Raw genomic sequence first — 15072 nt, 5'->3', positions numbered from 1 at the left:
AGGTCTATAAAATCATGAATGGTGTGGAAAAATTGAATAAGGAAATGTTATTTACTCCTTCACATAACACAAGAACTAGGGGTCAACCAATGAAATTAATAGGCAGCAGATTTAAAACTAACAAAAAAAGTATGTCTTCACAGTCAACCTGTGGACCTCTTTGCCAGGGGATGTTGTGAAGGCCAAAACTGAGTGGGTCTAATATTTATTTAATTTTCTTTCTTTTATAAAGGAATTAGATACAGGGCTCCTGTCAGCTCATTGCTAAGTTAACTGCCAAAAAACTAGAGTTTTCAAGTGCCTAAGTAGCCCCAGGAATCACGGTTAAAGTTGCCCCGGCACCCATCCCCACCAACATCTGAAATGGTGCTGATTATATGATCTCAAAGCACCAGACATTCACTTGCCCTCATAGCAATCAGCCGGGCCGTGGGGGAGAGAAGGGCAGGTTGTGCATGTAAGGTGTTCTCTACGTTTTATATGGGAGCAGCGAGACATACAAAGATGAAGTGAGTTGCCCAAGGCCAAACAACTAGCTCTGGTGCATGGGGCAGCAGGCCTGGATGCACTAGTTGCTCTAACCCAGTGGTTCCCAAACTTTAAGAACCTGTGAACCCCTTTCGCTAAAATGTCAAGTGTCGTGAACCCCCTCCTAAAAAATGAATATTTCCAGGGATTTTCTCCTTTACCTGAATATAAATTATAAAAGCAGTGATCTTGGTAATATAAAATTTGTTTTTATGAGACACTGTTTATTACACACTATTCATTATTAATTATTATTTATCATTACAGTTTTTTTATTACATTATGAAAATGGCAACACTCTTCCAAGATCTCACTTTCGTATCTTGTATCACTTTGAATAAGCCTGTTATAAGACAAGGCTCCTATGTTTCATCAAGGAGTATCAGATGTGAAACAGCATGAAGGTATTTAAGAAGCCAGCTCAAAGAGTTCCTCCTACACAAGCATTCAGGTCTTGAGCAGTCCAGGCAAACAATGCATGTTACAACAAAGCTTAAACTTGTTCTTCATAATAATTTTAAAAACAATACTAGCTGCCTATTTAATTTTAAAAATATCAAAAAATATCCACCTCCCTTTCCATTTCTTATAAGGAGTCTTGAAGTTTAAATCTCCTCAGTGTAATAGATAGGCTTGCTTTGAGCTGCTTAGCTCTTGGAAGTCCAGGGGCTCTGGGCTGCTGGCCCTGTGCTGCCCAAGATCCCTAGGGACAGTTCTGTCCACCATTAGGGAATTTTTTCCTGAGAACCCCCTGTAACATTTCACGAACCCCCAGGGGTTCACAAACCCCAGTTTGGGAATCACTGCTCTAACCATTAGAGCACCCGCCTTCGGACTGCCCATGAGGACGCTAATACTCCGCTTACAGTATTTTCTGTCTGGAGAACCACGCACAGCCAACGCCCTGTGACCGCGGCTCCCAGCTCCAGGGAAGGAGAATTGAAGGTTTCATCCCCAGTGCGAGGCCGCCTGGCGGGCAGGATGGCTTGCGGGTTACCCGCCCCATGCAGCCTGAACCCTCCCGCTCCGCGCGTCTCCCTAGGGCACAGCCACACCCCAGAGCCTGCCCCGGGGTGGGACGGTGAACCAGCCCGCGCCCTCCCACAGCCAGGCGGCGCGCGAGGGGCGGCTCCCAGCCAGGGCGGCGCGCGCGCGCGCGCGGGGAACCCGGCGAGCTGTCAGCCAGCGTGATGGGCAGGGGGCTGCGGCAATGGAGAGTCAGGCCCGAGGGGAGGGGCGGGGCGGACGGTGACAGCGCGGGGCGGGGCGCGCTGGAGGCGCCGCAGACTCGCCACATTGTAGCGCACTGGGCCGGGGGCGGGGCGGCGCGCGCGCGGCCTCTGGGATCTTCTCAGCGCAGCAGCAGGGAGGGAGCCCGGCGCAGACATGGGGGCGCAGCTCAGCACGGTAAGCGGCCGCTTACTCCAGCCCGGAGGGGTGCGGGCGCTAGTGCTCCGCGGGGGTGGCACTGAAGCCTCTGGAGCCCTTGGGATCGGGCAGGGCTCTTCCGCGACGGGGCGCGGCAAGGCGGCAGGGCCTCTTGCTGAGACTGTCACTGCTCCCCCTTGTCCCCCGGGAACAGGGCCCCACCCTGGCGCTCCCTTTTGCAGAGCTGCACGGTGTAGCCCTTGGTTGCGTGCAGGTGCCCCCCCTCCACCCTCCGGGCGCGCGTGTGGCACCAAGTTGCCGTATCTAGAGGGGTGCCGCTCCCAAGGTCTATGGACCATCAACGCAAACAGAATAACTTGGGGGGTGGAAGCTGCTGCCCGCGGGATTAGCGGCTGCAGTTGGTTTGCTGTCTGCAAAAGCCAAAGGCAGGGATTACAAGGGGTTTGGCGATGGTCCGTTAACAATGCCAAGAGGGAGAAAAAACCTTAAAGCCTTTCTTAGAGGCCTCATCAGCTGCTCCAAAGCTTGTGCGGTGGAGTTTGTGACTCATCGTGTTCGACCGTCAGTGGAAAAACATTTCAGATTCCTGTTTTCTGGATGGTCACCAGCCTATGGCATCTAAACTTGCCTCCACCCAGTTCCTCTCTTAAACACGTTGCGGGTATATATAAACACTGGCGTTAAATGACATAGTGCCACTTACTTTTTGTTTGGGTCTGACTGTATTTTAAAGCTTCCATTATCCAGTAAACAGAATACAGAAGGTGCGTTACAAAGCAATGCAACTGCTCTCATCACCCTTCAGTAAAAAGTGTGGGTGTGTGATAACAATAGACAGTCTGTTTTGAAAGAGCTAGTGACCTTAAATGTTGAGAAGCACATTTTTTTTTTAATCCCTTGCAAACTGACAAATTGAATGTGCCTGAAGAAGAGCCCTTACCACACTCACATCCTATCTTTTAGAAAGACACTGACAGAGGCCTAGTATTTGGGGCTGGCTGGTTGCTTTTCAGCTAGGATCTAGTGTCCTCACTTTCAGTTTTCACATGCTTTGTAAGGTGCAGTGCTTGTACGCTGGGCTGTGTAGCTCCAGAAAGTGCAAAATTCATTGATTGATTTTTATAATGCAGTGATTATACAGCCAATTAACTGGTGGAGGGAGGCTCAGGAGGGAGGTCTGGCTGGCCAGCTGGCTGGCCATGTTGCTAAGGAAGAGTCTTAAGAAATTGGCTTACACACAACCCTGTGCATTCAAATCCAATGTATGTCTGAAGCACTACAGTTTTGTCCTTTGTTAAAAATCAGTTAAAAAGTTTAAACAGAAGTTCTTGTTCAACTATAAGTAGAATATAGCACTAGCACTGTGAAGATATTATTAGTTTCATGCTCTATTTCCCATTCTGATGGGAGTGGTTGTTATAACAGACTGACATTAAATATACTACACATTGATAAGGGCTTGCATCCCTGCTGTTTTAAGTGTAATTCAGAATAGTAAGTAAAGGCCCCATAGAAGAGGAGGCACAAATGCTTTAAACCATTCTGTGAGTGAATGAGTTGCCCTTTAAATCTAAGAATGTATAGTCAACTTAGTTTTAAAGTAGAGAATTTATTTAAAATAATCTGGCAGAAAATGAAAGTAATTTATTTCTTAAAAGTATTTTCCTATTGAAAGGTTTTTGACAGACGTAAACGTTAGGCAAAAGTGGGCTTTTAAATACCATCAATTGTCAGCAGTTGCATGACTTTCTCACAACTTTTTAACCTGGGAAAAATCCAGTTTAATAGTATCTGTGTTATGGTTGTCTCTCATTGAGTTCTTCCTGGTTCCAAACACTCATTTCATTGAGATTCCCAGTATAGGTCAGTTTAAGCAGCACTTGTTTATGGGTTAGGTTCTCAGCTGTGATAAACTGTCAGTGGAACTGTGCTCATTTACATCAACTGAAAATCTGGCTCATAGTCTCTCGAGGTACAGTACAGCATCCTCCCTCTTCTATTCGTGAAGGCCTACTTGAACATAAATGGGGTCTTCATTTTAGCCTGAGTACAGAGGCCTAGATATGGAGGAAAGAAGTTCTGATGGCATTTATACCCTGGCTCATATCTGCTGTATCAGAGTGCTTTATGATTCTGAAAGCAAGCACATTAAGGATGTCTGTATCTGTGTTGGTAATTTCAAATGTATTCCAGAGATAATATTTAATACTTGTATACTGATTACTTGGGGGGGAAGGAAATGAAATTATCTTGTGATATTCTACTTGTGTGCATTATGTACACAGGCCTAGTATGTATGCTAAAATGAAGTCTCTGTATACGGAATAATTAAAGTAAGTTGTTATTCATTTATATTGCTTATTTCTCAGGTTTCTTTTTCCTTGCCACGGTCTGATTTTAAAAAATGATACCATGAACTATCAGCTGTGGCTGAGACTTTTGCACAGTTATGTGGCTTGTTAAGAGGTGGTCTGTGTGGAAAAGTGTTAACGGTCATTAGCATGCATCATTACCCTTTTCCAACAGCTGTCTAAACCTCTCGTTTCAACCCCCTTTCTCCAGTGCACCTGCTTAAATATTTCTAACTGTGGGTGTTTGAGGGTGACCTGCAGGAATAGACTAGAGGCAGCTATAAACTATAGAACCTCAGATACTGTTGCTTCTGGACCACAAAGGCAGAGAAGGAAGATGGGTAAATGATAAAGGCACAATGACAAAATGTACCCCTCCCTTCCAAAACCACAAACAAACAACCCCTCCATGCTAATTAAACTTTCTTAAAAGATGGGTCTAGGCTGGGATGGGGAGATAGTAGCTGAGCATCCTGGATGGTGTAAGACACTCTCCTAGAAAGGTTTCAGAGTAGCAGCCGTCTTAGGGTATGTCTACACTACGGGATTAATCCGAATTTATATAATTCGAATTTGGGAAACAGATTGTATAAAATCGATTGTATGCGGCCACACTAAGCACATTAATTCGGCGGTGTGCGTCCATGTACCGGGGCTAGCGTCGATTTCTGGAGCGTTGCACTGTGGGTAGCTATCCCATAGCTATCCCATAGTTCCCGCAGTCTCCCCTGCCCATTGGAATTATGGGTTGAGATCCCAGTGCCTGATGGGACCAAAACATTGTCGCAGGTGGTTCTGGGTACAGCCTCACCCCTCCCTCCCTCCCTCCCTCCCGCCCTGCATGAAAGCAACGGACGGCAGACAACCATTTCGCGCCTTTTTTCCTGGGTGAACACTGCAGGCTCCATACCACGGCAAGCATGGAGCCCGCTCAGCTCAAGACAGCAGTCATGAACATTGTAAATACCTCGCGCCTTATCGTGCAGTTTATGCTGAACAAGAACCTGGAAAACCAGGCGGAGAGGAGCAGGCAACAGCAGCGCGGCGACGACAGTGATGAGGATATAGACATGGAATTCTATCGAACCGCGGGACCCGGTGCTTTGGAGATCATGCTGTTAATGGGGCAGGTTATAGGCATGGAACGCCGATCCTGGGCCCGGGAAACAAGCACAGACTGGTGGGACCGCATAGTGTTGCAGGTGTGGGACAATTCCCAGTGGCTGCGGAACTTTCGCATGCGTAAGGGCACTTTCATGGAACTTTGTGACTTGCTTTCTCCTGCCCTGAAGCGCCAGAATACCAGGATGAGAGCAGCCCTCACAATTGAGAAGCGAGTGGCAATAACCCTGTGGAAGCTTGCAACGCCAGACAGCTACCGGTCAGTCGGGAATCAATTTGGAGTGGGCAAATCTACTGTGGGGGCTGCTGTGATGCAAGTAGCCAAAGCAATCACTGAGGTGCTGCTACACAAGCTAGTGACTCTGGGAGATGTGCAGGTCATAGTGGATGGCTTTGCTGCAATGGGATTCCCTAACTGTGGTGGGGCGATAGATGGAACCCACATCCCTATCTTGGCACCGGAGCACCAGGGTACCCAGTACGTAAACCGCAAGGGGTACTTTTCAATGGTGCTGCAAGCACTGGTGGATCACAAGGGACGTTTCACCGACATCAACGTGGGGTGGCCGGGAAGGGTTCATGATGCTCGCGTCTTCAGGAACACTACTGTGTTTAAACGGCTGCAGCAAGGGACTTACTTCCCGGACCAGAAAATAACCGTTGGGGATGTTGAAATGCCAATAGTTATCCTTGGGGACCCAGCCTACCCCTTAATGCCATGGCTCATGAAGCCATACACAGGCAGCCTGGACAGGAGTCAGGAGCTGTTTAACTACAGGCTGAGCAAGTGCAGAATGGTGGTAGAATGTGCATTTGGCCGTTTAAAAGGTCGTTGGCGATCGCTACTAACTCGCTCTGACCTCAGCCAAAGAAATCTCCCCATTGTTATTTCTGCTTGCTGTGTGCTCCACAATCTCTGTGAAAGTAAGGGGGAGACCTTTATGGCAGGGTGGGGAGGCTGAGGCAAATCGCCTGGCTGCTGATTACGCGCAGCCAGACACCAGGGCGATTAGAAGAACACACCAGGAAGCGCTGTGCATCAGAGAAGCTTTGAAAACCAGTTTCATGACTGGCCAGGCTACAGTGTGAAAATTCTGTTTGTTTCTCCCTTCATGAAAACCAGCCCCCTTTATTGACTCATTCATTCTCTGTAAGCAACCCACCCTCCCCCCAGCTTTCTTTCAAAGGAAATAAAGTCACTATCATTTAAAAATCATGTATTCTTTATTAAGTGATTAAAAACATAGGGAGAGAACCAAGAAGGTAATCTGGGTGAGGTTTGGGAGGAGGATATGAGGGAAGTATAAGGCCACTGCTCAAATTCAATATAATGACAGCCTTTTGGTTGGGCTGTCCACTGGGGTGGAGTGGGAGGGTGCACGGAGCCTTCCCCCCCCCCGCGTTCTTACACGTCTGGGTGAGGAGGATATGGAACATGGTGAGGGGGGAGGGAGGTTATACAGCGGCTGCAGCGGCACTCTGTCATCCTGCTGCCGTTCCTGAAGCTCCACCAGACGCCGGAGCATGTCCGTTTGGTCACGCAGCAGCCCCAGCGTTGCAGCCTGCCACCTCTCATCTCGAGCGTCCCTCAAGACCTCACGTTCACTGGCATCTTTCCTGTACTTTGATACCGTGTCCTTCCACTCATTCAAATGAGCTCTTTCATTGCGTGTGGCTTCCATTATTTCTGTGAACATGTCGTTTCGCGTCCTCTTTCTACGACGCCTTATCTGAGATAGCCTTCGGGACGGAGGAGGGAGGCTTGAAAAATTTGCAGCTGCTGTAGGGAGGGTTGAAAGAAAGGAGTGAATTTTTTAAATTGATACATTTTACAGAACAATACTTATACTCTTTCATGGTGAAAAACACTATTCACATTACATAGCACATGTGATTTCAGTACAAGGTCGCATTTTCCATCTTAATATTGAGTGCCTGTGGCTTTGGTGTTAGAGATCACAGACGCAGGTCCGGGCAACAGAATTCAGCTTGCAGGCAGCCATGGTAAGCCATTGTCTTTCGGCTTCTGCGCCCTCCTTTCCCACATACCAATCAAAGCCCGTTGACTGCTGCGGTTTTCCTGTTTAACCTTCAGCAGCAGAAAACAAACTAACCCCCCACCATCCAATTCTCTGGGATGATCGCTGTATCCCTCCCCCCACCGCGTGGCAGGTATCAGGGAAGATCCCTGCAGAAACCAAACTAACCCCCCCGCCCTCCCCCTCCCGCCAGGAATTCCCTGGGATAATCGCTTTACCCCTCCCCCCACCGCGTGGCTGGTATCAGGGAAGATCCCTGCTAGCCAAACGCGAAAAGCTCTGGACCAATTTCCCCCCCCCCCCACCCCCTCCGCGCTTGGCTAACTGCAGGGAAGGATTTCTTATCAGCCACAGGCAAACAGCCCAGTAGGAACGGCCACCTCTGTCCCCTTAATTAAGTTCCCGTATTTCAACCAGGTTACCATGAGCGATATCACTCTCCTGAGGATTACACAGCAAGATAAAGAACGGATGTTGCTTGAATGCCAGCAAACACCGGGACCATACGCTGCCAGGCTTTGTCAGGCAATGATACCAGATTACTCGCTGCAAGCATGGCGTGGTCAAGTGTCCTACCATGGAGGACGGAATAAAGCGGCACTGCCCAGAAACCTTGTGGCAAGGCTTTTGGAGTACCTCCAGGAGAGCTTCATGGAGATGTCCCTGGAGGATTTCCGCTCCATCCCCAGACACGTTAACAGACTTTTCCAGTAGCTGTACTGGCCACGAATGCATCCCAAGTCCTCAGGGCAAATTAATCATTAAAAAACGCTTGCTTTTAAACCATGTTTTATATTTTAAAAGGTAAACTCACCTGAGGTCCCTTCCATGGGGTCATGGTCTTGGCTACTGGCTTGGGAGGGTACTTCAGTCATGCTGAGAAAAAGCTCCTGGCTGTTGGGGAGAACGGAGTGCTGGGTGCTCTCTGCAAGCTCGTCCGCCTCCTCCTCCTCCTCTTCCCCATCCTCAGAATCCTCAGGTGTAGAGACTATCCCCGACCCGGATTCCACGATCACAGGTGGGGTAGTGGTGGCGGCCCCCCCTAGAATTGCATGCAGCTCGGCGTAGAAGCGGCATGTCCGCGGCTCTGACCCGGAGCGACCGTTTGCCTCCTTTGTTTTTTGATAGGCTTGTCTGAGCTCCTTGACTTTCACGCGGCACTGATCTGAGTCCCTATTGTGGCCTTTCTCCATCGTGCCCTTGGAGATTTTTTCAAAAGTTTTGGCATTTCGTCTTTTCGAACGAAGTTCTGCTAGCACTGAATCCTCTCCCCATATAGCGATCAGATCCTGTACCTCCCGTGCGGTCCATGCTGGTGCTCTTTTTCGATTATCAGCCTGCATGGTTACCTGTGCTGATGAGCTGAGGTATCTGTGGTCACCTGTGCTCTCCACGCTGGGCAAACAGGAAATGAAATTCAAATTTTCCTGGGGCTTTTCCTGTCTACGTGGTCAGTGCATGCGAGTTCAGATTGCTATCCAGAGCGGTCACAATGGTGCACTCTGGGACAGCTCTCGGAGGCCAATACCATCGAATTGTGGCCACATTAACCCTAATTCGAATTGACAAAATCGATTTTGGCGCTACTCCGCTCGTCGGGGTGGAGTACAGAAATCGATTTTAAGCGCCCTCTATTTCGAACTAAATGGCTCCGTTGTGTGGACGGGTGAAGGGTTAATTCGAATTAACACTGCTAAATCCGAATTAAAGTCGTAGTGTAGACCAAGCCTGTGTCTGTATCCGCAAAAAGAACACATTTGTACTTGTGGCACCTTAGAGACTAACACATTTATTTGAGCATAAGCTTTCGTGGGCTACAGCCCACTTCATCGGATGCATGCAGTGGAAAATACAGTAGGAATATATATATACACACAGAGAACATGAAACAATGGGTGTTACCATACACACTATAAGGAGAGTGATCAGTTAAGGTGAGTTATTATCAGCAGGAGAGAAAAAGAACTGTTTGTAATGGTAATGAAAATGGCCCATTTCCAGCAATTGACAAGAAGATGTAAGGAACTGTGGGGGGAGGGGGAAATAAGCATGGGGAAATAGTTTTACTTTGTGTAATGGCCCATCCACTCCCCGTCTTTATTCAAGCCTAATTTAATGGTGTCCAATTTGCAAATTAATTCCAATTCATTAGTCTCTGGTTGGAGTCTGTTTTTGAAGTGTTTTTGTTGTAATATTCCGACTTTTAGGTCTGTAATCGAGTGGCCAGGGAGATTGAAGTGTTCTCCAACTGGTTTTTGAATGTTATAAATCTTGACATCTGATTTGTGTCCACTCTCCTTATAGTGTGTATGGTAACACCCATTGTTTCATGGTGTGTGTGTGTGTGTGTGTGTGTGTGTGTGTGTGTGTATATATATAGATATATATAAAATCTTCCTATTGTATTTTCCACTGCATGCATTCGATGAAGTGGGCTGTAGCCCACAAAAGCTTATGTTCAAATAAATGTGTTAGTCTCTAATGTGCCACAAGTACTCCTGTTATCCTAGAAAGGTTTTTAATTGCTCTCATTTTGTTACAATTCAGTGACAGAGTATTTTGCCATAAATTATCTCCCTCAGAATATGCCTGATAGATACACTGCTCTCAGGTGTTGCCCTCCCTCCAGATAAACCTAGTAGCAGTAGCTCCTGGCTGTAAAATGTACTCTCTAAAGCAGTGGTAGGCAACCTGCGGCCCATCAGGGTAAGCTGATTGCGGGCCGCGAAACATATTGCTGACATTGACCGTCCGCATGCGCAGCTCCCAGTGGCCGGGGTTCGCTGTTCCTGGACAATGTCAACGTCAGCAAAATGTCTCCCGTCCCGCAGTCCGCTTACCCTGGTGGGCCGCAGATTGCCCACCACTGTTCTAAAGGCTATAATTCTGAATGTATTTCATTGTATGCTACTGACCACACCCCGGTGCAGGAGCCGAGGATCCTGGTCCTGTAGTAAAATGCCATTGTTAAAAGTAGAACTTTTCATAAAATATTTACGCTTGTTCCCCAACAAGATGTTTAATTGCAATAATAAAACCTTCTGTTCTGAAATAATTTATCTCTAACGAGGCACATCCTAGCTACCAGAGAGCAAGACTTGACAGAGCAATGTTTGGCAAGAGAACTTGCCTTCTCTCAGGCACTCAACTGATGTAAATTGGTGTAGCTCCTTTGACTTAAAGGGAGCTATCTTGATTTATGTCTTGTTTGATGCCCTATTAGGAGAGTACAGAACATTGTTTGTCCTGCTAGTATATTTCAGGCCTGTTTTCTTATGAAGAGTGATGAATTATTTTGGAAAGCAACCAGCCTGTGTTTTTCCAATCAGCTGACAATGGGTCTTTAGCTGCTGGATCAGAATGTATCTGAACTACTACCCTACTCTATTTTTCCTTTGAAGCAGAATCCTGTGAGGCTCTTGCATTAACTGACCATAAATAACAAAGTGCCTTCCATTCTGCGTTTATGAAGCAGACAGTGTATTAGTCGTGTGGCTCAAAACTAATGGTAGCAATTACCATACCATGACAGATCTGTAGTGCAGCACCCTGCCTCCAGGAGTGGTGATTGTCATGTGCTTCAGATGAAGATGTAAATATGATATAACAATTTAATGAGTAACAATAATATTTTGCACTTACAGTACTTGCCGTATGTGGACTGAAAGTTGTTCACAAAGCTGGGGTGGATTTAGCTCCGTTTTACAGATGGAGAAACTGACTTACAGAGAGGTGAAGTGACTTGCCTGAGGTCACTTAGCATGTCAGTGACAGCTGAGAATAGAGCCTTGGCTCCTGATTCCCAATCCTATGCTCATTTAATTAGCTGTAGCTGCTCCTTTGCTAATTAATAACTGCATCTTTAAAGGGCCTATGTAACATTATGTTAGGCCTAAAATTTGGTTGGCCTCAAAAATCTTCTGTAATCCGGAGTTTCTATTCATTATTCTGTCCATCTCTGTCACCAAGACATGAAACATAAAAAGTAACCTTTTGTGCATGATATATAGCCTTTTGCTATTGCTGCATCAGCAATTAATGAACAATCTTCTTAGCCCTGGTCTACACTATAAATTTACGTCAGAATAACTGTTGCTCAAGGTTGTGGAAAATAGACAGCCCATAGCAACACAGTTATATTGACTGAACTCCTGGTGTAGACAGCGTTATATTGATGGGAGAGCTTCTGCATTGAGTTGAGATCTAATGGTGCTGCAGAAACATGGAAGTGTAAATAGTCTTGTTAGCTTCAGATCCATTAGAAACTTCATTTAATTTTTTTTCAGCAGATGCCTCCATAACAAACTTAAAATGGTCTAATATAAACAACCATTTATGGCAGAATCAGTAGCTTCTTGACACGCGTTGCTACAGTGTTCAATAGCAATCACATTTATAGCACTATGACTTGAAAACAGCCAATCAAATTACTTTGTTTTATAAGCTAGTGAAAGTGAAAAATGCTCAGTCATGTCTTAAATTCCCTCTGGAAGTTGTAGTGCACCGATGCAGTATTATGTAACATTTGGGGGGGGGGGGGGGAGAAAATTGAATCCCCTACCCTTCTGGTGGAGGGCCAAAATCTTTCACTCCCCATCCCCAGGGGAAGAAAGTGTAGAAAATTCTGCAAGGAGAACCCCAGTTACTCCTGTGACACTTCAGTGATATTATTATGATATGACTATGATATAATCATAATGTATTTTATAAAAGATAAGTCATGAGAGGTATCACTGGAAAGGTTATGATTTACTGAATATGATTGTTCTGTTTGTATGCATGTATCATTTTTGTATCTGAAGTTAGGAATATTGACTTTATATTTGTATTACAAATGTGTTTACACCTGGGGAATGCCCACTAGGCAAAAGGCTCTCGGTCTAGATGGCTGGCTGGGAAGGGCCTATCTCCCTTATCTTGTGAGACTTGGCAACTCTGCAGGCAGGGAGCTTTCTTGAGGAACAGCCTCTGACTCATGGCTGCTGTAACTCTACAAGGACATGTGACCAGGTCAGCTGGGACTGGACTCCCTCTTGGAATATCAGTGTTTTTCCACTGACTGGCGTGGGAACCAAGCTTTGAAACAGAGTTCCCACCATATGCAAAAGCTATTTAAGGCAAGGGTGTGACATCATTGTGGTTCTTCACTGACTCCCCACCCCAGAGAGACTCCTGGAAACACCTGAGGAACAAAGACTGAACGGGGGGAGGGCTGTACCAAGGCTAAAGGGATTTTTAGCCTGTGAATAGAACACCTGCCTGGGGATTCCAAACTGTAAACTAGTGCAGCTTGCCCTTTAAGAATCTGCAGCCTGTTTGTCTCATCATTTAGGGTGAGGATTTGCTATTCATATCCGACCTATGTTGTTGATTAAGCTTAGTTTGCATGTTTTGTTTATTTTGCTAGGTATTATTTATATTTATTGCTAGGTAATCTGCTTTGATCTGTTTGCTATCCCTTATAATCACTAAAAATCTATCTTTTGTAGTTAATAAACTTCTTTTATGCTTTAATCTAAACCAGTGTGCATTTGACTAAGGTGTCTGGAGAAAATCTCAGCTTGGTTACCACAAGTGTGCATGGTCCTCTTCACATTGAGGGAGAGATGGACCAGGTGTTAAACCCATACACTGGCCAGAGTTAACCAGGGCAGGACGGTACTGCTCTGGGGTCCGAGGCTGGTGGTTAACTGCGTGTAACTGCAGCTGGGTGTGTCCCTACCTGTGTGAATGCTGGTGAAAGTGCAAGCTTGGAGGGCTTTACAACTTGTCACAGCAGCACAGTGTGAGAGGGAGCCCAGGCTGGTGGGTCAGAGGGCTCAGTGGTACCCCAGTATCAGGTGGCACCCCAGGGGAACCCATCACAACCCCATCTGCTGTGTGGGAGTAGACCATGTAGAGAATGATACAATATGGCTCTATGTTTAAAATCTGTTCCCGCACAGAGGGCTCCTATGAGGCCTATGCCACTCTTGCATGGACCCTCTGCAAAGGGAGAAGACTTGTTCTAAATGACTAACTGGACACATGAAAACGAGGCAGAATAAATCTGTCTACCAACATGTCTATAATCTGTTCCATGCTGTGATATCTGAGTGCTAGGAGTCTAGAAAGACTAAGGCAAACTAAATGTGTATCTAAACCACTACATTATTTATATGGTAAACCAGTGTTTGTACTTACTGCAATGAGGTATCTTTGAATGGACTTTTTTCTGTATGTTCATAATATAAGCATGCAGAAACGGAGGATATGTCTCATGGGTTGTTTCTGACATGACATTATCATCATGGTATCACTTCACTGAAACAAATGGCGATGTTAATATTCTTGTCTTTATGCATTGTTGCAGCTTGGAAGGATTGTGACCTACCCATTATGCGTAGTCATCAGCTTGATCATGAGACTCTTTGGGAAATCCCCTCCTGCAATTACCCTGGAGGACCCTGAAGTGAAATACCCACTAAGGCTGATTGACAAAGAGGTAAGTAAGTGCACACTTGTACAGCACTGAGCACGCTGACAGCACTTCCATATAGATATATAATGTCCATATCCTTCTACAACTTGAGTAATGTTGCAGCAATATTGTGCCCTGTTGGGAATTGTAAAAGTTCTAAGGCTGCAGAGTTCTGTTTCTGTTTATATTTAAACAAAGCGGAGAGCTGCTTATTTATAAATGCTTTTTACCTAGTTTAGCCGATGCTGTCAAGTTTACATTGTATTGTAAGAATCTAATTTTTTTTTTAAACATAGACTCTAAACCTCATACTGTTTTATTAGCATTGTCTCCATGCATGGCAAATGGGAAAGACGGTCTCTTCCGAATTATCCTGTGGAACATGTCACCCTAAATTCCTAATATCTGCAGGATTTGATTGTCTTTTCTGTGTAAACCTTTTTTCATTTCCAGGGGGTTGGGCAGAGGGGAGAAGACTCATTTTAAGATCAGTTCTGGTCACAAGTATTGTAATGCAGTTTGTATCTTTGTGGATGGGAGTTCAAAAAAGAGTTCTCACATAAACAGGAAACATGTTTGAAAATCTATAGCTGCTTTGGAAAAATACTAGCTTAATGAAAAAATGTTTCTCGCGAAAATGAACGGTGACCTTTGTAATTTACACTTCAGTGTTGCAAAATCCACTTGTGTGTGTAGGGGGAATAATGTAACTTCTTGTGTGCACTGCTGAGTATTTTAAGACATGTTAAATTGCATTGGATGAGAACTTCTTAAGGTTTCAAGGTTAAAAATATCAGTCACTATTTGAAAAAGTCTCCAAGATATAGCTGTGTGTTGCACAGTTGATTTTCAGTTTGAATATGGAGCTTAGGTCAGGCCTGCACTACAAACATACATCTGTATAACTACATTGCTCAGGGCTGTGGAAACATCCACACCTCTGAGAGACGTAATTATACCAATCTAACCCCTGGTGTTGACAGCACTATGTTGACTGGAGAGCTGCTACTGCCTCTTGTGGACATGGATTAACTATGCCAATGGGAGAAGCTCTCCCATCAGTGTAGTAGCATCTTAAGTAAACAGTTACAGCGACTCTAATGCACTAGTGCAGCTGAGACGCTGCAGCTTTTGATATATAAACCTACCCTTATTCGAAAACAAATTTTATTAGTTACAGGAT

General features: G+C 45.6%; 1 protein-coding gene across 1 annotated transcript in view; it reads left to right on the top strand.

Moving 5' to 3' along the window:
• The first annotated feature begins 1848 nt into the window (after window positions 1–1848).
• The window catches only part of LOC112116505 (NADH-cytochrome b5 reductase 3), a 30251-nt gene continuing 17027 nt past the window's right edge, over window positions 1849–15072 (top strand). Inside the window, exons 1-2 of the mRNA XM_024214040.2 lie at window positions 1849–1935; window positions 13782–13913. Coding sequence (XP_024069808.1) covers window positions 1915–1935; window positions 13782–13913 — 153 coding nt within the window. The 5' untranslated portion in view covers window positions 1849–1914. The remainder of the gene's footprint in view (window positions 1936–13781; window positions 13914–15072) is intronic.

Source organism: Terrapene carolina, unplaced genomic scaffold, assembly GCF_002925995.2.
Source record: "Terrapene carolina triunguis isolate 2854851 unplaced genomic scaffold, T_m_triunguis-2.0 Scaffold112, whole genome shotgun sequence".
Lineage (NCBI taxonomy): Eukaryota > Metazoa > Chordata > Testudines > Emydidae > Terrapene > Terrapene triunguis.
Note: the sequence above shows the minus strand (reverse complement) of the source record. Positions and strands in the feature narration are given on the sequence as shown.